General features: G+C 41.6%; 1 protein-coding gene across 1 annotated transcript in view; it reads left to right on the top strand.

Annotated features, from left to right (window-relative positions):
• The window catches only part of OPRD1 (opioid receptor delta 1), a 58,824-nt gene extending 40,319 nt beyond the window's left edge, over positions 1–18,505 (top strand). Inside the window, exon 3 of the mRNA XM_075853404.1 lies at positions 9,956–18,505. Within this exon, the coding sequence (XP_075709519.1) occupies positions 9,956–10,488 (533 nt within the window). The 3' untranslated portion in view covers positions 10,489–18,505. The remainder of the gene's footprint in view (positions 1–9,955) is intronic.
• The last annotated feature ends 7,876 nt before the right edge of the window (positions 18,506–26,381 follow it).

Below are 26,381 nucleotides of genomic sequence, written 5' to 3'. Positions count from 1 at the left end.
TTTGTTTCTTTTACTTGAAAAAATTTTTTACACTCCTGAAAGGGCATGACCACACGTGGCGGATTTCCTCCGCAACTGTCCGCATCAATGCCGCACCTAATCCGGGTTGATGCGGACTAGCTGCTGCGGACTGCGGGAAAAGTGCTTCCCTTCTCCCTATCAGTGCAGGATAGAGAGAAGGGACAGCACTTTCCCTAGTGAAAGTAAACGAATTTCATACTTACCGGCCGTTGTCTTGGTGACGCGTCCCTCTTTCGGCATCCAGCCCGACCTCCCTGGATGACGCGGCAGTCCATGTGACCGCTGCAGCCTGTTATTAGCCTGTGATTGGCTGCAGCCGTCACTTAGACTGAAACGTCATCCTGGGAGGCCGGACTGGAGACAGAAGCAGGGAGTTCTCGGTAAGTACGAACTTCATTTTTTTTTACAGATACATGTATATTGGGATCGGTAGTCACTGTCCCGGGTGCAGAAACAGTTACTGCCGATCGCTTAACTCTTTCAGCACCCTGGACAGTGACTATTTACTGACGTCTCCTAGCAACGCTCCCGTCATTACGGGAGCCCCATTGACTTCCTCAGTCTGGCTGTAGACCTAGAAATACATAGGTCCAGCCAGAATGAAGAAATGTCAAGTTAAAAAAGCAAGACGCATCCGCAGCACACATGACATGTGCATGACAGCTGCGGACTTCATTGCGGAACTTAGAATCTTCATTGAAGTCAATGGAGAAATTCCGCCATGAGTCCGCCACTGCTCCGCAACAGACAGAGCATGCTGCGGACACCAAATTCCGCTCCGCAGCCTATGCTCCGCAGCGGAATTTTACGCCTCATCTAAACGAACACTGCTAAATTAAAGTGTAAGTCAATGGACAAACGGCTCCGCTGCGGATTAACGCTGCGGAGTGTCCGCAGCGGAATTTAAGTGAAATTCCGCCACGTGTGAACCCAGCCTTAATGTATCAAACTTTTTTTTTTTTTGTAACATACAGGCGACACCCATTGATGAGGAAGTGGGCTCAGCCTGTGAGCCCACGCCATACTCCTCCTTGGCAGCTGTCACGTACAGTTAGGGTATGTTCACTCGCAGAGTCAAAAACGTCTCAAAATACGGAGCTGTTTTCAAGAGAAAACAGCTCCTGATTTTCAGACGTTTTTTGTGCCACTCGCGATTTTCGCTGCGTTTTTCGTGGCATTTTTACGGCCGTTTTTGGAGCTTTTTTCACTAGAGTCTATGGAAAATGGCTCCAAAAACGTCCCGAAAAGTGTCCTGCACTTCTTTTTCGCGGCCGTTTTTTTACGCGTAAAAAAACACAGCGAAAAATGCTTCATCAGAACAGACCGCCGTTTTCCCATTGAAATCAATGGGCAGATGTTTGGAGGCGTTCTGCTTCCGATTTTTCGGCCGTTTTTCAGGTGTTTACGACTTGAAAACGGCCAAAAATAGGCCGTGTGAACATACCCTTACGTTGCATGTTGCCAAGGGGTTATAGATCGATAGCCTATAGCTAGAGGGGCTAAGCTGAAGATGTGCCAAATCTTTCAATGAAGCGCGCACTATTTGTTAGATTTGGTGCATCTTGGAGCATGAAGGACTTCGTTCCAAACACAGAAGAGATTCAAATCTTTCAATTATACTTTTTTCTGTTTATTTTCCTGTCCTGGTTTTGGCTTATGTATACTGTACTATAACGTAAAATACTGACAAAATAGTGCTGTGGGAAAATGGCCTTAGGCTAGATTCACACGAACGTGTCCATTTTGCGCACGTAAAAAACACAGCGTTTTTCTTGCGTTGCAGTTCCGCGTGGCATCCGTGTACGGTGCGCGTCTGCGTTTCTTACCCTCGTAGTATGTCATCTGTATGTCATGCGCTTTTTACGTCTGCAAAAAAAACTGAAGGAGGTGGGGTTTTTTTCCCCTCATTATTTCTTTAGCAACCGGTGCGTGAAAAACACAGACCATTTTGCCTCAATGGGTTATTCCTATATTTGGCCTCAAGCGGTTATGCCCATCCAGGGCTTCCATCAGTGCAGTACTACTGGTACTGATGTCAGGGGCCCGGCCACAATGATAAAAAATAGGGGCCCGCATGCTTCTCAGTAACTTTACACATTTGAATGAGGGCCCCAGCGTTAGTAACTTGGAGAAGGGAACAGACCCTGCAATGTAATGGGGCCCGTTCCTTACTCTAAAGTAACTAGCGCTGGGGCCCTGAGAGGAATTACAGAAGAGGAAGATGCAGCATGAGAAGCAGAAGCTCCATGTGTAGAGAGCCGCCCACCAGACACGTCCTTCTCTACACAGCCGACAGGACCTGCAGTCTGCTGAGTGTCCGTCCCCCCCTCTCCATCCTGCTTCCCATTCCTCCTGACCCCACTTGAAGATTATATACAGTACAGTATGTTAAAAAAAATGTTTCCCCAGCGGTTTTTGCTACAATTTTTGTAATCGCTGCAAAAATGGCACAGTTTTGCCGCGACTTGAAAAAAAAGTGCCGAAACCTTGTGATTTGTGCCGCGATTAAGAAAATTGCATAAAAAAAAAAGGGTACAAAACATGATAAAACAGTGCTGTTAGGCTATAGTCAAAGTGCGGTAAAATCAAGTTTTTTCCGCTATTTTGGAAAAAATGGGATTGGACTGCACTGTGTAAATAGACACACGGCCATGCCCGTAATTACAACCCGTGATTGCGAGCATGGCTGGCCGCCGATGGCCGCATTTTCGGGCCATGCTCCCATACAAAGTATGGGAAAACACCACGTAAAAAACGAAAAGTAGGACATGCTCCATAATTGCCGGCACAATTCTACAGCACGGACACCTATCCGTAGTGATATGGAAAGGTGTCCGCGGCCAATAGAACCGGGCAAGTCTGTAATTGCGGACCGTATTACGGTCCGCAATTACGGAGATTTTTTACGGTCATGTGCATGGGGCCTAAGGCCTTATTCAGATGGCCATGCTCAGTCCATTTTATATGGAACGTGTATTGGCCATAATTCCCGGACCAACCACAGTTCAGGGAGCTGGGCTCCTAGCAACATAGTTATCTATGGCGCTAGGAGTCCCTGTCTCTCTGCGTGAATACTGTCCAGTACTGTAGTAATGTTTTCAGTATGGGATCGGGGACAGTATTCAGGAGAAACAGGGACTCCTAGCGCCATAGATAACTATGACGCTAGGAGCCCGGCTCCCTGAACTGTGGTTGGTCCTGGAAATACTGCCACATACGGTACGTATATCACAGACCGAACACAGACATTTGAATAAGGCCAATTCAGACATGGTGGGTTCGTCTCCTATTTCTGGTGCGGATTGCGCACTGAAAATTCACTACAAATTACAATATAAGGCTATACTCGACGAAGGTGTGTGAAATCGGCCATTAATAATGGCCGTTTTTCACTGCCAATTTGCACCCGTGTGGGACCCGTTTTCACGAATCCCTCATAGACTTGGGTCTATTGAGGAATATGTAAAAACGGAAATAAATAGGACATGTCCTATTTTTTCAGGGCCCTTCACACAGTCCGTTAAAACAACAGCCATGTGAATAGCCCCATAGAAATACATGCAACCATGTGACGGCCGTTAAAAGAACATACGTCACATGGACATTTAAGGATATGTTCACACGCTTAACAAAAAACGTCTGAAAAATACGGAGCTGATTTCAGAGAAAACAGCCTCTAATTTTCAGGCGTTTTTGAAGCTGAGAATGAAATTTGGAGCTTCTTTTGAGGCTTCTTTTCAGACGTTTTTTGAGGCGTTTTTTGGATCTGATTTTCCATTGAACACTATGAAAAACGCCTCAAAAAACGTCTGAAAAGAAGTGACATGCTACTTCTTTTTACGGAGCGTCTTTTTACGCTCCGTTTTTTGACAGCGAAGCGTAAAATAAATGCTCGTGGGAACAGAACATCGTAATTCCCATTGAAAGCAATGGGCAGATGTTTGTAGGCGTGTTAGGGGCGTTTTTTCAGGTGTAATTCGAGGCGTAAAACGCCCAAATTAGGGTATGTTCACACGGCAGCGTCCGTAACGGATGAAATTACGGGGCTGTTTCCAGGAGAAAACAGCCCCGTCATTTCAGCCGTAATGGCATGTGCAGGTGCTTGAACGCCACGTCCTTTACGGATGTAACTGGAGCTGGTTTTCCATGGAGTCCATGGAAAACGGCTCCATTTACGTCTGAAGAAGTGACATAACACTTCTTTGGCGCGGGCGTCTATTTATGCGCCATCTTTTGACAGCGACGCGTAAATATACGCCTCGTGTGAACAGACAAACGTCAGCTGATGTTTGCCAACGCTATCGAGGCGCATTTTCGGACGTAATTCGAGGCGTAAAACGCCCGAATTACGTCCGTAAATAAGCCGTGTGAACATACCCTTACATCTGAAAACAGTGCTTGTGAACATACCCTAAGACTATGTTCACACGCTGTGTTTTCAGCCGTTTTTTAGGGCGTAAACGTTTGGAGATGGTGACATCTCCTTTGAAAAACCCAGCAATTCTGTCCACTGTCCGCAGCAGGAATTGATAGCTGCGATCTGAAAAATACGCACCGCAGGTAAATTTCTGCTCAGCATTTTTATGCAGCGTGTGGATCAGATTTGTTAAATGTCATCCACTTTGCTGCTACTGTATTCTGCTGCATTTTTTTCCGTCCGCAATTCCGCAACGTGTGGACAAGCCCTAATAGTGCATTCTTAGGTGCAGTTTTTAAATTTTGATGTGGAAATACAGTAGGTGCAGGTTTTATGCTGCAGATTTGTTATTTTTTTTTTTTTTTAATCGGTCAGATACAATTTGCAAGTGGAAACGCAAGATAAACTGACATGCTGTGGATTTTAAAATACGCACCGCAGGTCAATAAGGGCGGGTTCACACATAGCGGAATTTCACTTAAATTCCGCTGCGGACACTCCGCAGCGTTAATCCGCAGCGGAGCCGTTTCTCCATTGACTTTCACTTTAATTTAGCAGTGTTCGTTTACACGATGCGTACAATTCCGCTGCGGAGCATAGGCTGCGGAGCGGAATTTGGTGTCCGCAGCATGCTCTGTCTGTTGCGGAGCAGTGGCGGACTGGTTGCGGACTCATGGCGGAATTTCTCCATTGACTTCAATGGAGAGTCAAAATTCCGCAATGAAGTCCGCAGATCTTATGTGTGCTGCGGAGCGTATTGTTTTTACTACCATGACATTTCTTCATTCTGGCTGGACCTATGTATTTCTAGGTCTACAGCCAGACTGAGGAAGTCAATGGGGCTCCCGTAATGACGGGAGCGTTGCTAGGAGACGTCTGTAAATAGTCACTGTCCAGGGTGCTGAAAGAGTTACGCGATCGGCAGTAACTGTTTCTGCACCCGGGACAGTGACTACCGATCTCAATATACATGTATCTGTAAAAAAAAATATAAGTTCATACTTACCGAGAACTCCCTGCGTCTGTCTCCAGTCCGGCCTCCCAGGATGACGTTTCAGTGTAAGTGACGGCTGCAGCCAATCACAGGCCAAGCACAGGCTGCAGCGGTCACATGGACTGGAGCGTCATCCAGGGAGGTCGGGCCGGATGCCGAAAGAGGGACGCGTCACCAAGACAACGGGCGGTAAGTATGAATTTCTTTGACTTTCACTAGGGAAAGTGCTGTCCCTTCTCTCTATCCTGCACTGAATAGGGAGAAGAGAAGCACTTTTCCTGCAGTCCGCAGCGGCCAGTCCGCATCAATTTTCTGCACATTTTGTGCAGATCCGCTGCAGAATCTGCAACGCAGATTCTGTGCGGCATTGATGCGGACAGTTGCGGAGGAATTCCGCCATGTGTGGTCATGCCCTTTATAGGCAGAAAAAATCTGCGACAGGTAGATGAGATTTCTTGAGATCTCAATTACTTTGCTGGTACTGTATTACGGGGTGGCTTTGCGGCACGAAAATACATGCTGCAAATTTGCACGTAATACGCACCATGTCCAATTGACCTAACAGAGGGTTTTTTTAACTCAACCTAAAGCCCCGTTCACACATGTTGGATTTGATATGGATTTCGATGCCGATCTGCATCCCATGCATATGAGGTTTCTGCAACCCAGTTGACATGGTCCGAAAAATTTTCTGCATGTATTTTTGTCCGCACCATAAAAAGAAATCCACCACAGCAATAAGTAACATGCTAATTATTTTGCACAGAAAAGTTGAGGATAAGCAACTTTGAATGACAATGGGACTAATTCTCTTGCAGATCTGCTACACACTTGTGGCACATCTGCGGCAGAAATCCAAGTGTAGGCCTCAGATTTTTGCTGCGCAAATGCACATTGGACTTTAATGGCAATGTAAGGAAGTTAGGGCTCCTTAAATCCTCTCAAGTGTTTCCCCCTTCTCTTAACGCCCCCTTCACATCGTGTTGTTGTCCTACATTTATCGTAGAGAAAATCTCCTTACGCACACTGTAAACAACGTAGACAAAAAATTTATAGGGCTCCATTATGTCCTTTTAGCCTATATCGGGCTGGTAGACGTCGGTATACCTTATTTTTGAAGGATGGAATAGCGTAGTAGACTTTGATATTCCATCCTGAGAGATCCTACAAAAAAGCATATACCGCTCCTGACATTAGTATGTGGACAGTGACGTCAGGAGCTTCCCAATGCCGGAGTCCTCAGGCAGAGCATCACGAGTGCTCTACCTGTGGACTTTTCCCATGGGAAAGCTCCTGACGTCACTGTCCATATATGTAAAGTGACGCCAGGGGATTCTCCAGGGCCGGAATCCCTGGCCAGAGAGATGCCGACTCTCTGGCCGTGGACTCAGGCTTTGCAAAGCTTCGGACATCACTTTACGTACATGGACATCAGGAACAGCACCCCCAGTACCCGACCATCACTACAGATGGTCAGGTACTGGATCGTACCCAGCTCTTCCCGGCACCCCTGGTGGCAGTGGGGTAATAATGGGGGTAAATGCTAGCCTCTGCACCGGCTAACACTAATGCCCGCCTTATTAATGGGTGCTGTCTATCAGACAGCTGCCATTACTAAGGCAGTAGTAATAAAGTAAAAATATATACAAAGACATAGAAAAAATATTTTATTGAAATAAAAAAAAAAACACATAACCCTCATTAACTATTTTATTGTAAATAAAAAAATCCATCATTGAAGTAGTCCTCGAATCCGAAGTACTCCAATGACCGAACCTGTACAAAAACACACAAAAAAAACATTAGTAACACATGTGGTAGGCTTGGATACAGGGCCCATGTGTGCTAATGTCTGTTGGATCCTGTATCTAAGCCTACCACAAGGTAGGCTTAGATACAGGGTCCAGCAGACAGTAATCTTATGCAGTATAAGATTACTGTCTGCTGGAGCCTTATATCTAAGCCTATCATGTGGTAGGCTTAAATACAGGGCCCATCAGACAAGATCACTTATGGGCCATGTATCTAAGCTTACCATGTGGTCATGGCAAGATGTTTAGATACAGGGCCCCAGCAGACTAATCTTATACAGTATAAGATTACTGTCTGCTGGGGCCCTGTATCTAAGCCTACATGTGCTAGGCTTAGATACAGGGCCCATCAGACAGGATCACACATGGGCCATGTATCTAAGCCTACTATGTGGTTGGCTTAGATATAGGGCCCAGCAGACAGGATCAATGTCTGATCCTGTCTGATGAGCCCTATATATAAGTCTTCCTGATGGTAGGCTTAAAGGGGTTATCCAGTCCCTAAAAATTAATGGCCTATCCTCAGCATAGGCCATCAGTAGCTGATGGGTCTGGGTCCGTCTGCCGGGAGCCACGACACGCCGCGATTCACAGTGTGAGCAAGTGACCAGAATGAAGGGGAACGAGCGCTTCACCAGTACGAGCGCTTTACCCCATTCAAAACAGCTGATTGTTGGGGGTCCCAGCAGTCGGACCCCGACCCATCAGCTTTTGATGGCCCATCCTGAGGATAGGCCATCAATTTTTAGGGACTGGACAACCCGGGCCCCAGCAGACTACTTAACCTCCTCTTCGGCTCCCGTCACAGCAGAGGTCTCCTGCCTCCATTCAGAGTTGCGATGTCATGCACGGCGCACAGCATCTTGACGTCATGACGCGAGTTGTCATCAGAACCTCTGCTGCGCTCCGGAACAAGAGGGTAAGTATACTGTCAGTTACTATAGTAACAGGGGCTCGCGTAGTTTATTACATAGGCCCCAATGATTATACTAACTTTTTATAGAGGTGGTGTAGGGGGCCGTGGGCCCCCTGGCTTCGGGGCCCGGTCGCAATTTCGACCACTGTGACCTCTATAGTTATGCCACTGCCGTGAACCAGCGACAAGATCATGGGCGCTGAAGGCTCCTTGATGGGTGTAGGGAGCTAAGACTAGCCCGTCTGGTCCGATCCCACAGAACAGTTACTGTAGCACAAATTGCTGAAAAAGTTAATGATGGCTATAATAGAAAGGTGTCAGAACACGGAGGGCTGAGTAGCTACGTAGTACACAATATTAAACAGGTGGTTTTAATGTTATGGCTGATCTGTAAATGACTCTGCCTTTCTCACAAATGATATATAAAAGCCTCAACTGCCTGTTGCCACTGCTGAGAGATGGGGACAATCTGTATACAGATGTATACGGCTTCTGTTTTCCTAAATAGGAGCGCATACAGATTGCGAGGGAAACTCATCTGTCCATTGAATATTATCCCAAATAACTTCAGCTTTTCTGGGATCCAATTGTGTTATTTGTAAATGTGAGACTAGCACAGAATAAGGCCGGGTTCACACGTAGTGTAAATACTGCGGATTTTCTGCAACGGATTTAGTCCACGGCATAATACAGTAGCAGCAGAGTGGATGAGATTTGAACAAATCTCATCCACACGCTGCGTAAATGATAAGCGGAAAAACCACTCAGAAATTGACCTACGGTGCAGTTTTATAATCCGCAGCATGTCAATTGTATTTGTGTAATCGCTGCTTATTTGTTGCTGGTTTTCCTCATTGAATTCGATGGGGAGGTAAAACTTACATCAAATAGCAGAGTTTGCAATTGCAAAATCGCAAATGAGAAAAAAAAAATCTTATACTTACCCAGAATTCTGTGCTTCTTTGTCTAGCTGACCGCCTGGGATGACGTTTCATCCCATGTAACTACTGCGGCCAATCACAAGTTGCAGAGGTCACATGGGATAAAACATCATCCCAGGAGGCTGGGCTGCAGGACGGCAGAGAGACACGTGTATACAAGTACGTTTTTTTTATAACGTGCAGCGGATATCCTGGGCAAAAAACTGCACCACGATTTGGTGCAGTTCTTCGGCCAGAATTCCGTGCGGGTAACATGGCGGATACTCTGTGTACCTTTACGCAGCATATCCGCCCTGTGTGAACTTACCCTAATTCTATCTGGCATGTCACTTGTGAGAAGTTTAACCACTATTCCAAGTATTCTCAATTTGGTAATAATAATTCCCATTGAAGTTCAAATGTGTCCAGGAAACGTGGAAATTTCAATCAATTTATATTACTACCTAAAAAATTGCTTTTAATCGTGGCATAGTGTTCTTATAAAAACTTTGCAATGACAATGTATCTTTTGTCTGACATGTTATGGTTTAGATTCAACAATGATATAAATGAATGTCTTATAGAAAGCATTTTTTGCAATTATTCCTACTAAACGTAGTGAAACAAATTAATAACTTTCATCCCATGTAACTACTGCATTACTTTATATTACTTTATATATAACTTTGCTCCTTAGATGTAAGCAGCAATAATTCAAGCACTTTTTTTTATACAGAAACCATGCAGAGTAACACATATGGAATAATAGGGGACTTCTGAAAAGAGAAATCATTTTCATAGCACTGTTTATACTATGATTGCTATGATATATTATGATTATTTACACATTAACATTCTTCTCCTTACTTTTCACAGTTGGAGGAATTACTTGTACTCTTCAGTTTCCTCGCCCAGACTGGTACTGGGATACTGTCACCAAAATCTGTGTCTTCATTTTCGCTTTTGTGTTGCCAGTCTTGATCATCACAGTATGCTATGGGTTGATGATTCTTCGCCTTCGCAGTGTGCGTCTTCTCTCTGGCTCAAGAGAGAAAGACCGTAACCTCAGACGCATAACCCGTATGGTTTTAGTGGTTGTGGCGGCCTTTATCATCTGCTGGACACCCATCCATATATTTGTCATTGTGTGGACTATGGTGGAAATTGACAAGAAGAACCCTTATGTGGTAGCCAGCTGGCATTTTTGTATTGCCCTAGGATACACCAATAGTAGTTTAAACCCAGTTCTCTATGCCTTCTTGGATGAAAATTTTAAGAGATGCTTTAGAGAATTCTGCCTTCCTTTCCGGTCCCATTCGGAGCAGAGCAGCTTCAGCCGAGCCCGTAACACCACCCGTGATCAAGTGTCCACATGTGCTCAGTCACACGCACCAGACAAGCCGGTATGACTAGGCATGGATAGCCGAAGGAGAGGATCCCGAGGCTGCAGAGAAGAAGATCTAAACTCAGAAGTTACTCAGATGACTAGTACAACAGAATTTTAGCAGGAAAGATCACTGGTTGCTTCTGAAAAAAATCTTCAGAAAACTAGGCAGTTTTTTTGCCATAATGCATTGTTTTCTAAACTAAAATGAAAACATTCAAACATTACCAATTGATTTGACAATCAAACTAACCTTCCACAAATGGATCCTAAGTGTCTCTAGAATTCAATCGCAGCTGAAGGACTAAACCTTTGGTTACTAATGATATTGCTACCTATGAATCTTCCAAAAAGTTGAAAACTTTTGTTGAACATAAATGGTCTTCTGAACAATGAAAAACCTAATTTTGTGTGTCTTGTAGTAGTGTTTGCTCTAATGACTCTCATTTCTTTTGAGTGTAGTGTATATTTTCCATATCTACAGAAAAGTACGTTTATTTGATATCTCATATTCTTCAAGACTTGTACAGAATAAGAGACGACAATGGGGTTCTTCATGTGTTTGTCCACAGCCATCAATATAAGCCCTGCTATACTTGCCATATTCCAAGGAGAAAAATGCAAGCCAGACAAGAAATGAAAGAATGGCCAACAAATCAAGGGATAAAAAAAAGTAGTTTATGTACGGGATTTAAGACACATTTCCAACGTATTTCAAATGTTCTACTGGGACACAACAGTTTTACAGAAAAGAAGCAATAAACAACGTACAAACAAAGCTTTTAGTTATGAAAAAAAAGCTGTGAAATTTTGAAGACTGCTATTCAATGGTCATAAAAAAACGTTGAAATGTTGCTATTTTTCTATCCTACTGTAGCATCACAGACTTTTTGATGGTATTTATAGTCTATGGAGGATCAACCCTTTGCAGAGGACACTTTGAAGGTGTTTTGTAAGAAAAAGCATAGAGCTAGATTAGATTACTATGGTTCTGAACTTGGTGATCAGTATTGTGTCCCTTAAAGGGATATTATGTGGATTTGTTGGTGCTGTAAAAATTAGGGCTTGTTTATGTATATATAGATATGCTATAATTGTACATATTTTGAGTACGTGCACACATACAGTGCATATGCACACATAACATTATTGATATCTTTTAACGTGTACCTTGACAACAGTAACTGCATAACTTAGTATGAAATCATGGATGTGTGTAAGCCTTTAGGTGCAATGGAACGTGCCCTTCTTATACCTTATACAGGCTAAAATGAACTATTGTAAATAAGTTATGGGAACTTTAAAATACAAGTAATCTACTATATACAGTACACATTATTGTAGCTGGTAAATTAAACATGCCTCCCATTTCTGTTTTTATAGCCCCTCTTAAAACAAATAATCATAATCAGATATAGTGGCATGGAACTAAAGGTTCCAGGACATCCCATATGTGTTGAAGCCATGTGTAAGGTGTAGAAAAGGGTGGACATTAATTTTCTATCCCTTTCCCTGGTGCTGATAATAGTAGCATCAAAACGCATTAAAAATAATAAGATTGACACAGTAAAAGTTTCAAACCAGGTATATGCTAGAAAGTGATGGAATTATAGTGAGCAAATGTAAAGGGTTAAAGAGGATCTACCAGTACTTTATTAATGCCCTATCTCCTAATATAATAGGCACTCTGATGCTGATAACTACAGTGTCATTTTTTTTCAAAAACTTTTATTATTTTTTTTTAAATTTGCCAAATGGGAGGTGACTCTTTCTTTTCACTCTGGGCGGTGTAATGTTTTCTGTATGACGCTGTCCAATCAGCATACAGCTTCTCCTCTTCCCAGCCGAGCAACCTAGCCTCATCATATGGTATACAGCTTCCATTCCCAACTGTGTTTTCAACTGGTGATTTATCCGGTTGTTTCACAGCTAGAACTGCAATCCTGGTGTCATGTGAAAAATTAGAATCTCATCTTTCGGTCCCCAGCTGGAGATATGGCTATTTGAAGTGATCCCCCTTCCCTCCAGCCTCAGTCTCTCACACTGTGTGTAGCAGTTTCATGCTGATAGGACAGCATCAGAGGCTGTGACGTAGCTCCACCTCAGGAGAATTGCTGGTGTTGACGTCCACTTATCAAGTATAGCCTCATTTGTATATTTAGAAAAAAACGCATAACTTTTAACTGGTTGCCGACACAGGATGAGAATGCTCGTCCTGAGCGGCGGGGTACTTGGCGCATTAGGACGAGCATTCTCGTCCTGTGTGACAGCCGTCTGTGCGCGCGATCGAGAGCAGGGCAACGGCTGTAATAGACAGCCACGGCCCAGATCTGACATCGGACAGAAGAGAAACATCCTCTCTCCGCCGTTAACCCTTTGAATGCCGCAATGAAAACTGATCGCGCGTTCAAGGAGAGGGGACTACACTTTGATCGCGATCAAAGCCCAAAACTTGTATGGCCAGACAGCCCAGGGTCCATTGAAGGACCCCAGGTATATCTGAACATATTTCCTGTTGTTAGGGCATACTGAGGTATGCCCTAACAACTGCCTGTGTACAATCAGTACACAGGCTAATGTACTGGCATATAGATCTATGCCAGTACATTACAGTTACAAAATAAAAATCAAAATGATAAATACCTTTATGGGATTATAAAAAAAGTTAAATGAATGTAAAAAAAAATTAATGATAAATAAATAAAGAAAAAGTAAAAAAAATACACAGAAACACATTTTTTTTATAATAAATAAACTTTTTAGTTTAAGTCCCAAAACATGAAATAATATAGACATATTTGTTATCGCCACGACCATAACAACCTGTACAATAAATGTAAAACATTATTTATGATGATCGGTGTATGGTGTAAAAAAAAATATTAAAACTGCTGCGGAACTGCTTTTTTTCTGCATTTTCACCAAAATAAAAATTTTACAATTTATAGAAATTAAACGATAATGTATTTGTACCAAAAAATGGTACCTACATAAAGTACAACTCGTCCCGCAAAAAACAAAGTCTCATACAACTACGTCATACAAAAAATAAAAGAGTTATGAGCGTCGGGATGCAAAGAGGGAAATATAAAAAAATTGTTCTGTCCTCGAGGCGAAAATTGGCCGTGTCCTTAAGGGGTTAAAGTAATAAACGTTTTGGGACACAATTTTCACTGGCATTACAGCGCCTATTAGATTAGCTAGGAGATAGGGCAGGACTAAACTAGTGACAGATCCTCTATAAGGCTGGATTCACATCGGCATCACTTTTTCATCTTTTTCTGCTGTAACTGTGCTTCCGACCAAGTTGCCAGACACATATGTATGGGCAGTCGCTTCCAGTCCCACTTGAAATAACTACATACTGTGTCTTATAGTCCTGTTACACAGTATACAGATAGTCCATGAACTCACCAACACAGTCCATATGGGTAGTTTCCCCCAAAAACTGTAGACTATTCTATAAGTATTCTTTAACATGTGGTCCATGGGCAGAAATACTTTTTTACACTTTTTTCCTACTAATACTAATCTCTAAGTATTGGTCTATTCTGATATATTATTCTATATGGTAGAAAACAAATGATACAACTTTTTCATCTTTTTTTATAATGATCTTCATATAAGCACACTTGAAAATGAGCATTGCTATAGTAAACATTTAGTAGAGGAATGTTTACGTCTTATGAGCTATTGTCCACACGTACGCCTATACAAATACCAATGATATACAGGCTTACTTGTGAAAAAGGAATAATGATGTAAAGATTTATAGATTCAATTTCTCTTTCTTGCAAATGCGTAATGAGTACATTTACTTGTGTAGGGTATCACCATCTATCATCATCTATTTGCCAGAGCTCATGTAAACATATGTAATGCGAACATATTCAAGAAAATGACCACTAAGTGGAAAAATAATAGCATCAAAGATTGTGAAACATTTATCCATCTATTCTTCATTAAATGGGTTTTCTCATCTTAGAAAATTAATAGCATAGCCACGGGATATGCCCTAAATTTCTGATAAGTGGGGTCCTACCTCTTGGGACCCCTTCTATCAGGAAAACAGGATTCCCCATGAGGTCCTTCTGCCAGGCAAAAGCGGTGACCACAACCAATTGGGGTATGAATGGGCATGTGCACAACTGCCTACATTCAAGTCAATGAATGGTATGTAAACAATCAAGCAAGCAAGCTTGAAATTAGAGGATGCCCCCCGTTTCAAGTCTTGAATGGAGAAAGCCATGCATGGCCTTCTCTCCACTCATCCTCTACCTATCAGATATTTATGGCATGTCCTGTGGCTACGTTATAAATGTCTAAGATTGGACAAAGTGACAATCAGGCCAGGAAGCAGACAAAGCATGGGGAGATATTTGACTCTTCTGTCAATCGCTCAAAGACATCTTCTAAGGCTAAATTCACACGAGCGTGACAGATTTACGCGCGTAAAAACCGTGCATAAATCTGTCCGCGTGCGTTGTGTTATGCATCAGTGTGCTTTGCGAGTGGCATGCGTTTTTCACGCACTCGCAAACACTTTTTCAATGTAATTGATGCGTAAAACACGGATGCGCATCCGTGTGCTGTCCGTGGTTTTAACACCCCCATTGACTTCAATGGGCGGCTAGGTGCGTGAAAATGCACCAATATAGGACATGCAGTGCGTTTCATGCAACGGACACTTGCCGCGTGAAAACTCACGCATGTGTGAATAGCCCCATTGAAATCAACGGGGCCATGTGCTGTGTGTTGTTTCAATGCACAGCACACAGACGAGATTCGCGCTCGTGTGAATGAGCCCTAACACTCTGAAAGATATACTTGTCTCATACAAAAGTAAAGGATCAGACCCCAATTATGCACATTGCAGGGTGGCACACAGTAGGAAGCCCCATGCAAGAAAAGTTTATGGGCCCTTTGTTATGCAATAGCTCATCATAGAGCACCCCTCTTCTGTTTCTCTAACAATCCACCAGTAATCTTGAATCAATGAATTCATTAGCTCAGTCATTTATATGGGTTCTATTAGACACTTGGAAGCAGTGGTGACAGTAGGCCCTTGGGCACCTGCACACTTTGCACATATGGTATGTTTCCACTGACACATTGGTGGGTCAAGATAAAGGAAATATCTCAGAAAGCATACGTTTCAGTGAGAAGCCAGTAGTAGCTACTGTATGACTACATAGTGATTGTTGAGTACCTGCACGGCACTGGAAAAAGCCCAATATTCATGCCATTTTCCACACATCTATATTTCAATTCAGTAATATCACTATATATGACAAGTGAGATATTAGAATGTACTACCTACTAACATAGGAATATTAAAAGACAACATTTAAATTTTACAGTCAAATACATTAGACATTATATGTCACAATGTTCAATTTGAAACAATGTAAGGCCCCATTCACATATCTTTTTTTCCTTCAATCGGAGGTATAGGTCGAGACTCCCGACCTCTACCTCCGAAGGAAGGTGTCGACGTATCCCAATGTATAGGCGTACAGTGGGATTCCTGACATCACTGTCCATATATGGGGGGTCCTAGCCAGAGCATCGGAAGTGTTCTGCCCAGGTACTCCAAGACTGAAGTAGCGACTGATGTCGCTGTTCATATATGGACAGTGTTTTTTTAGGAGTTTTCAACTACAGAGTCCACAGCCAGAGCATCTGAATCACTCTGGCTGGGGACTCCATATATGGACAGTGATGTCAGAAGCATTCAACTACAGAGTCTCCTGACGTCACTTCTTTTCCAGTCCCAGAGTTCCGGCCAGGGCATATATGGACCGTGACGTAAGGAGTGTCCCCAATGCCAGATTACCAGGACCCCAATGCCTGATTCTCTTCCCAGGGACTTTGGCCTTGGGAAAGTTCCACTACGTATACGTTTAACATAGGCTCCCATGTTAAAAAAAAGTATGCCACGCAATCTATATTGTTTTTTTTGTGGGATCCCTCAGGATGGATTAGTGTAGTGCAGGAAGGATGTTATTCCATCCTTCAAAAAAAGTTATACCGACGTACAGTAAATCAGCCGGACGAAGGCCAGAAGCACACTCTTTTGGCCTCCGCTAGGCTAAAGGAGCCATATGGACATGTTTAGCTTTACCGAGGTATACGCTAAACGTAGGATATCAACGCATTGTGAATGGGGCCTAAATTGTGAGTTGAATCTAAAGTCGAAGTGAACTTCACCCTGACAGAAACTTTATAAATATAATTTTGTACACTTTAAAAATACTTTTTATGACTCAAATCTCATCACTACTCTCCAAACCTTATTTGTGTGACATCGCTATTGAATTTATATAACACTCTATTTTAGAGGCTACCCACATCACTTATGTAACATATTGTCATATATTAAAAATAAGTAACACTAACATACTGTACATATATATATATTTTTATATTCTGAATTGATATTATATTTATAAAAAAAAGATATAAAGGGAATTTTCTACATTTTTGATGCAATCAAGACTGAAAATATGTCCTCTACAGATGAGTGAACTGTTTTGTTTTATTTTGCCAATTCTCAAATTTGCCATTCCATAAAAAAACATGGGAATTGATTTGCCTATTATTTTCAATCTCAAACCTGGTGGATTGATTCACTTTAATGCATCCTTATAGCTTAAGCTCGAATGGACAAAAAAGATTTCCTACTTATGCCCACCGTTAATATGTAAATTTCTCAGAAAACAATCTTGGTATAGATTTTCATTAGCCTTTTCATTCAAAGTGATTTCAGACGGACTGTTTAGCTACATTACTATTCTAAAGACAAATGTTCCTTTTAAAAAAAATTGTCAAAGCTTGTTTTTTACTATTTTTGCTACAAATAATTTCTCACAATATTAAAAAAAATAATGACCAGGCTAGATGGCAACTTCTGCTATATACAATGTATGGCACAAAAGAACCAGGATTGCACAATGCAACTTTTTTTTACTTTGAGTTGAGCTTATATAGAAGTCAATGTCAATTCCACATAGCCATAGCAGTTGTGCAGTGTGAGGGTCTGTGCACACAGCATTGCTTCAAACACGACCACTGTTTGTCTACCGTATGGCACAGAAAGGCAGAGTATGGGCACATAGCAGACTATTGGCTCTGTATTATGGATCCACACAACATGAATCCATAATATGGCCGTGTGCACGAGCACTGACTGTTATGGGGTGCAACTTTTTGCACCTGTAATATTGCATCCGCTTTGGATGGCATACACACTTCATAAACCAATGCAAGACTAAACCGGCAATACGTACTGCCAATAAACATTGTATATACGAAGTAGCCATCTACCTACTGTACATAAGTATTAAACTTTCAGGACCGAGAAGTCAAGAATAAAGAAGAAAATTGATTTTTAAACAAAATATATGGGGAATAAATAACCATGGGATCACAAATAAGAAGGAGGACTATATTAGGAAAAGAGGCACGTATAGAATTTAGTTCAATATAAAGTTCCGAGTACATTGTAGACAATGTGTTAGTGAATTTTTATTCTGTGTTTTTGCATTTTCTCCCCATAGTTCTGCAGTGCATAGCTCTGCACGTGTCACTGTGCATACCCTCCACTCCTGTTGAACAATGAATTGCTATCCTGTATTTTCTTTTGTAGTACTCAATAAAGTGGATGAAGTAGCAGAACCTTGTGATTGCCTAAAATAGAGATCTCCTTTAAATATATGTTAATACGAGGAATGTAACTTCAGGGTAATTAACTGGAACTGCTGATTAAAACATTTAACAAGACGCAGAGGAGGAAATAAATTAGAAATTTGTTGACTCTGGAATTAAATAAGATGTAACCATTAAACTGCTATGCGTTGCTGTCCTCATAGATGAAAGCTAGTATAAGTTGCTGAACAATTTTAAGTATACAAAAGAAATGAATATCATAGTGATCCTCACTCAATTCCCTGGTGCTCTGGAAGGAAATTAATCATGAAAAGTACATGAGGAATTATTATTTGTATGGATGATTATAATAGGTAATGTACAGCATTTCTATGGAAACTCACATATAAAAAAAATAAAAAATAATTCTAAAAATTCATTGAATTGTCTAATATGCTGGATGTGTTTTATGTGAACTCAATACTTGTCCCCAGTGTGCTCTAAATTATACTTGTTCTTTCAAAATGACTGCTATGTAAACCTGTGAAAGTCATTTTTTTTTCCTAATAAAAAGGTCTATCCATGTGTTTTGTGCAACTTTATAATTAGTTTTTATTAAAAATTATTTTAACTTTTGGAGATACAGCTTCTCTGTATTTTCTATACAGAGCAGCTGTATTGTGCACTGACACTGAACCTGTCAGTCCCGCGAACCTGACGGGTACAGGATTCAGCGTAAGATACAGCTGCTCTGTATACAGAATACAGAGCAGCTGTATCTCAAAAAGTAAAAATTATTTTTAATAAAAACGAAGTGCACAAAACATACTTGTAGACCTTTTTATTAAAAAAATAAAAACTTACATAGTCGTTAAATCCAGTCCATGCCTCCCATCTGTACGCTGAACTTACCTACCTGATACAAATGTAGGGTAAATTAAACAAAGCCCAATTTTTATGGGCACTGCTTATACTTTCCTGAGCACTATGCCATTATATTATATTGTGAGGTACAATAAAAGGGCATAGCATTTTTCCAACAGCTCTGGAAACTCTGGTGGGGTCATAACCGCAATTCTCTAAATGTCAAGGGGTTATCCAGTTTTATGTAAATAAAGCTTAATCTTGCAACTTTCTAAGGCTTCGTTCACATCTGCGTTGGGACTACGTTCATGGGTTCCGTCAGAGCTTTCCGTCAGGGGAACCGATGAACGGACTCCAAATTGAAACAAACGGAAACCATAAGATTCCGATTGCATCACCATTGATTTCAATGGTGACGGATGCGGTGCAAATGGTTTCCATTTGTCACCATTGTGCAAGGATTCCATAGTTTTGACTGAAGCAATAATGTAATCGACTGCGCTATTCATTCTATCAAACCAACGGAACCCACACACAACGGTGCCAAACGGAAAGCATTTGCACCAGTTCCGTCACCATTGAAATCAATGGTGATGCAAACTGAAACAGACGGAACCCCTGAAAGGAGTCCCAACGCAGATGTGAACGAAGCCTAATTCACTTTGTGTTTCAAAACGTCACGTGTCCTCGGGTACAACACTCACTACCTATATCAAAACTGCCCCTTCAAGAAATACTAACAGAAGAACTGCTCAAGAGCTTCAGAAGAACTGAGATTGCCATGTGTAATACCAAAGTTGACTTAGATGGTGGAGTGTGATTTTTCCAGAATATTCATCACCACTACTAGACAGTCTGACAAATGAATGTAGGTGTGGTAGATGCTAGGATAAAGCTTTTTGCCCAACTGTAAAGTTTGGTGGCCGAAAAATCTTAAAGGGAATGTGTTAAAAAGTTAGTGTATAAGTGAATAAACATTGTCCTAATTTTTTTAATTTTTTCACGAGTCAGGAAATATAATAAATTAGATTCTAATTTATAACATTTCCCAGTGCTGGTCACTAGATGGAGCAATTCCCAAAATTGCAGCATTGCATGTGGTAAAGCAACCACATTGCTTTATGCTGCAAAATTTGAGAAACTCACTCGCTCTAGTGAGCTCACAGAATCCCCCCTCCTTTATCCTGGCTAGTGCCAGGAAAAAGGAGGGGATTGAACGGTCAAACCTCCTACACTGTGTGTCGCCATTTTTTGAGCTAACACACAGTGTAGTAGGTTAACATACAGTAGTAAAGACACAGTAAAACACGTACATACACAGAAATAACTTACCTGTTCCTGCTGCCGCCGCTCCCTCCGGTCCGTCCGCTCCGTCTGCTACCTCCGCTCCAAGTGCACAAGTCCGGAAGCCGCGACCGGAAGTAGTAATCTTACTGTCCGGCCACGGCTTCTGGTGCACAAGAAAATGGCGCCGGACGTCGCTTGGACGAAGACCTTCAATTTGGACTGTGTGGGAGCGGCGCATGCGCTGTTCCCACACAGACGGCGTACAGCATAGTGGATGGAACGGGCCCCGTTCGCATTCACTATGGGACTGTATGTGCCGTATTCCATGTCTGTATGTGTCGTTAATCGACACATACAGAGATGGAAAAAAAAATGGCAGCCCCCATGGACAAGAAAAAGTGAAAAAATAAAAAAAGTAAAACACAAACACACAAATAAATAAAAAATGTTTTAATAAAACACTAAAAGCAAATTGATATAAAAAAAAAATTTTTCGCGACACTCGTCCTTTAAGGGCCCTTTACACGGGCACCAATTGACGATATGAAAATTCCATCGGTGCTTGTTTAAAGGTCTTTTCACATGGACCGATGCAAACTGTATGGAGATGTACAATGTTCAATATGATCATCTGGCCCCCATACAGAAATGCACTGCCAACAACAATTTTTTTTAGAAAGCATAAAAGATGCAGTAAGGCAACAAACAAGCAGCGTATGGATCGGAAATGATCGCTCTTATGAATGCTTGTTTGGTTCTGTGTAAATAAATCTTCAGTTTTGGACTAAACAGGGTGTGCACTGGGCCCCTTAGTTTCAGTGAAGGGAAATACACACTTCATCTATTCTATACACAGCTTTCATTGAGTACAAAAATGTTCCACCTTAAATGCCAACATACTAAAACTATTCCTTTGTATTTTTAGCAATATGAGAAACAGTAAAGAACACATTCTTCGAAATGATCAAATGATTTTACAGGAGCAGAAAATAACAAAGTGAATCTCCACCGTTTATTATCATGTTGTTTCTTGATCCAAAATTCCGTGCAGATTTATTTCTTAATATATCTATATTATCTGATACAGAATCCAAATTTCCAGGGGGGAGATTTACTAAGCTAAATGCACAGAATTCTGGCTCAATTTGTGCCAAAAAATGGTGCAAATGCCTTGCACCAAATTTAGTATACGTTTTAGACACTTTTTGCGCCTTAGTAGACAGTTTTGAAAGTGCCTCAAAGGGGGCGTGGTTTAACAAAAGGGGGCATGGCTTAAAATGTGCCAAAAATTTTGGTGCAAAATATTAGTTTAACTAAGCCAACTAAGAGGTAGCTTAAGAAAGAGAAAAGTGTCTATCCTGTCTGGTAAGATGCGCCAAATTTATGAACAATTGTGATAAATTTGGTGCATCTTCTGCCTGCCTGGTCTATTTTTAAGCTACCTACATTTTAAGGCCCTTTCAAACGCTCGTTCCCAATCATTGCTCTGTGTAAATAAGCAAACGGCCGTTCGACGGCTGATCTGATATATTATGTGGCCATAAAAATGGTTTCTAGCTGGCAGCACATCTCCCTGGGGATGTGCCGCTGACATGATGCTAATGTATGGGGACGAATGATCTTAGTAACGATCATTCATCCCCATACTCCCGATCATTGCTCTGTTTGAATAGAGCTAAAGAGCGCCGATCGACAGTGTATTGTCGATTGAAAGCTCGTTAAATTTGGTCAAGGTGGTTTTACACGGGAAAATATTTGCTTGTGTTTAACCACCTTAACCCCTTAAAGAGGCTCTGTCACCACATTATAAGTGGCCTATATTGTACATGTTGTGATCGGCGCTGTAATGTAGATTACAGCAGTGTTTTTTATTTAGAAAAACGATCATTTTTGACGGAGTTATGACTTATATTAGCTTTATGCTAATGACTTTCTCAATGGACAACTGGGCGTGTTTTACTATATGGCCAAGTGGGCGTTGTGGAGAGAAGTGTATGATGCTGACGAATCAGTGACCAATCAGTGTCATACACTTCTCTCCATTCACTCTGCAGATAGCGATACAGCTATATCGCTATGTGCAGCCACATACACACACACTAACATTACTGAAGTGTCCTGACAATGAATATACATTACCTCCAGCCAGGACGTGATGTGTATTCAGAATCCTGACACTTCGCTAATACAATCCCGACACTACAGCACAGGAAGCGTAATCTCGCGAGATTACGCTGTAAACTGTCGTTTCAAACGAGATTACGCTTTCTATGCTGTAGTGTCGGGATTGTATTAGCGAAGTGTCAGGATTCTGAATAGACATCACGTCCTGGCTAGAGGTAATGTATATTCATTGTCAGGACACTGCAGTAACGTTATAGTGTGTTATGTGGCTGAACATACCGATATAGCTATATCGCTATGTGTTGTGTAAATGAATGGAGAGAAGTGTATGACGCTGATTGGTCACTGATTGGTCAGCGTCATACACTTCTCTCCACAACGCCCACTTGGCCAAAAAGTAAAACACGCCCAGTTGTCCATTGAGAAACTCATTGGCATAAAGCTAATATAGGTCATAACTATGTCTAAATAAAAAACACTGCTGTAATCAACATTAGAGCGCCGATCACATCATGTACAATATAGGCCACTTATAATGTGGTGACAAAGCCTCTTTAAGGTCTGAAGCATTTTTTTATTTATGATCTTCGTTTTTCACTTCCCACCTTCCAAGAGCCATAACGTCCTTATTTTTCCATCACTAGAGTGGTGTGAGGGCTTATATTTTGCGGGAGGAGTTGTAATTTATATTGGTAGCATTTAAAGAACCATATAATGTACTCGGAAACTGAAAAACAATTATTTGCGGGCTGAAATTGGAAAAAACTGTGATTACTCCATTATTTTTTTGGTTCCGTCTTTACGGCTTGTGGTAAAAACAACAACTTAACTTTATTTTGTGGCTCAATACGATTACGGTGATATCAAATCTATATAGATTTTTTTATATTTTACTACTTTAAAAAAACAAAAATAGTTTTGTTTCACCACATTCTGAGAGCCATAACTTTTTTATTTTCCCAAGCATTGAGCGGTGTGAGGGCTTATTTTTTGCGGGACGAGCTGTCATTTTTATTGGCACAATTTGTTGGTACTTATGATTTTTCGATTACTTTTTATTAAATTATTTTTGGGAGCTAAGGTTACCAAAAAACTGCCATTTTGGCGGTTTACAATTTTATTTTTTTACGGCGTTCACCGTGCGCATTAAATAGCAATACCAATTTTGTTAACTTTTTTTATTTTTTACATTACTTTAGAGGAAAAATGGGAAAAGGTTTTTTTTTTTTTACAGTACTAAAAACTTTATATCCCTTCTTTTTACACATTTTATTAGTCCCCCTAGGGGACTTGAACCACCGATCGTTAGATCGCTTGTAAAATATACTGCAATACTAATGTATTGCAGTATGTCGTAATTTTTGCAGGCATCTGTTAAGCCCTGCTACAGGCAGGGCTTAACAGAGGCAAAGTGAAGGCAGCCCTGGGGGCCTTCATTAGGCCCCTGGGCTGCCATAACAACCATTAGCGCTTGTTCACCTAATCATTGGCCAGTGTAAAAGGCACTTTAAACAAGGGCAAATATCTGCCTGTGTAAAACCACCTTAAGACTATAATAATAAACCTGCCCCATAGATTTAAAATATAAGTTTCCTGTTGTCTGTAGTCATCACTAAAGGGAGCATGGGAGCTTACTGCATATCGGTTTATTATTGAGACCAATGCATAGCAGTATGCAATTAGCTACCAAGCTCCCTCTAGTGGGGACTGCAGTTAGCCAACATGTTCTATTTTAAATCTGTCTATGGAAGGGATTTGGAGCTCTTTATCAGAAAAACAACACTTTGACCACCACACCGTGTTCCAAATTATTATGCACATTGGATTTAAGTGTCATAAACATTTAATTATTCGTTTTTCAATTAAACTCATGGATGGTATTGTGTCTTAGGGCTCTTTGGATCATTGTAATCAATCTCAGACACCTGTGATAATTAGTTTGCCAGGTGTGCCCAATCAAAGGAAAACTACTTAAAGAGGCTCTGTCACCAGATTTTGCAACCCTATCTGCTATTGCAGCAGATAGGCGCTGCAATGTAGATTACAGTAACGTTTTTATTTTTAAAAAACTAGCATTTTTGGCCAAGTTATGACCATTTTTGTATTTATGCAAATGAGGCTTGCAAAAGTCCAAGTGGGCGTGTTTAAAGGAACAGTGTCATCACAAATTATTTTTTTATATGTTAAAGATGTTAGTGCTTTATTAAAAACGTTTATATTTATTTGTGTGTTTGTGTTTTACTTTTTCTTATTTTTACACTTTTTCTTCCCTATGGGAGCTGCCATTTTTTGTTCCATTTCTGTATGTGTCGATTAACGACACATACAGACATGGAATACGGCAGCCACAGTCCCATAGGGACTGCGAACGGCTCCCGTCCCATTCACTTGTGTGTACGGCGTCTGTGTGGGAACTGCGCATGCGCCGCTCCCACAGTCCAATTTGAAATTGGCGCCGTCCGGCGCCATTTTCCTGTGGACCGGAAGTCGCAGCCGGACAGTAATATTACTACTTCCGGTCGCGGCTTCCGGACTTGTGCACTTGGACCAGCGGCAGCAGACGGAGCGGACGGGCCGGAGGGAGCCGCGGCGGCAGGAGCAGGTAAGAGATTTCAATGTATGTTCGTGTTTGTGTGTGTTTACTACTGTATGTAAACCTACTACACTGTGTGTTAGCTCAAAAAATGGCGACACACAGTGTAGGAGGTTACACCGTTCAAACCCCTCGTTTATCCCGGCACTAGCCAGGATAAAGGAGGGGGGGATGCTGAGAGCTCACTAGAGCGAGGGCTTTTTACCCAATTTTGCAATGCTGCAATTTTGGGAATAGCTCCATCTAGTGACCAGAAATGGGAAATATTATAAATTAGAATTAATTTATAATATTTCCTGACTCGTGAAAAAAAATAAAAAAATTTGAACAATGTTTAATCACCCACACACTAAATGTTTAATTAAAAAAACAAAACATGTTTTTCTGGCAACACATTCCCTTTAAAGTAAAAGTCCAACTGGGCGTGTATTATGTGCGTACATCGGGGCGTTTTTACTACTTTTACTAGCTGGGCGTTCTGACGAGAAGTATCATCCACTTCTCTTCAGAACGCCCAGCTTCTGGCAGTGCAGACACACAGCGTGTTCTCGAGAGATCACGCTGAGACGTCACTCACTTCCTGCCCCAGGTCCTGCATCGTGTCGGACGAGTGAGGACACATCGGCACCAGAGGCTACAATTGATTCTGCAGCAGCATCGGCGTTTGCAGGTAAGTCGATGTAGCTACTTACCTGCAAACGCTGATGCTGCTGCAAAATCAACTGTAGCCTCTGGTGCAGATGTATCCTCGCTCGTCCGACACGATGCAGGACCTGTGAGTGATGTCACAGCGTGATCTCTCGAGAACACGCTCTGTGTCTGCACTGCCAGAAGCTGGGCGTTCTGAAGAGAAGTGGATGATACTTCTCGTCAGAACGCCCAGCTAGTAAAAGTAGTAAAAACGCCCCGATGTACGCACATAATACACGCCCACTTGGACTTTTACTTTAAACACGCCCACTTGGACTTTTGCAAGCCTCATTTGCATAAATACAAAAATGGTCATAACTTGGACAAAAATGCTCGTTTTTTAAAAATAAAAACGTTACTGTAATCTACATTGCAGCGCCGATCTGCTGCAATAGCAGATAGGGGTTGCAAAATCTGGTGACAGAGCCTCTTTAATAAGGACGTTCCACATTATTAAGCAGGCCACAGGTTTCAAGCAATATGGGAAAGAAAAGCGTGAAATAGTGCAATACCTTGGACAAGGTATGAAAACATTGGATATTTCAAGAAAACTTAAGCGTGATCATCGTACTGTAAAAAGATTTGTGGCTGATTCAGAGCACAGACGGGTTCGTTCAGATAAAGACATAATGAGGAAGGTGTCTGCCAGACAAATTAATAGGATTAGGAGAGCAGCTGCTAAAATGCCATTGCAAAGCAGCAAACAGGTATCT

Source organism: Rhinoderma darwinii, chromosome 2 (genome assembly GCF_050947455.1).
Source record: "Rhinoderma darwinii isolate aRhiDar2 chromosome 2, aRhiDar2.hap1, whole genome shotgun sequence".
Lineage (NCBI taxonomy): Eukaryota > Metazoa > Chordata > Amphibia > Anura > Rhinodermatidae > Rhinoderma > Rhinoderma darwinii.
This window is presented reverse-complemented; position numbering and strand designations above follow the sequence as displayed.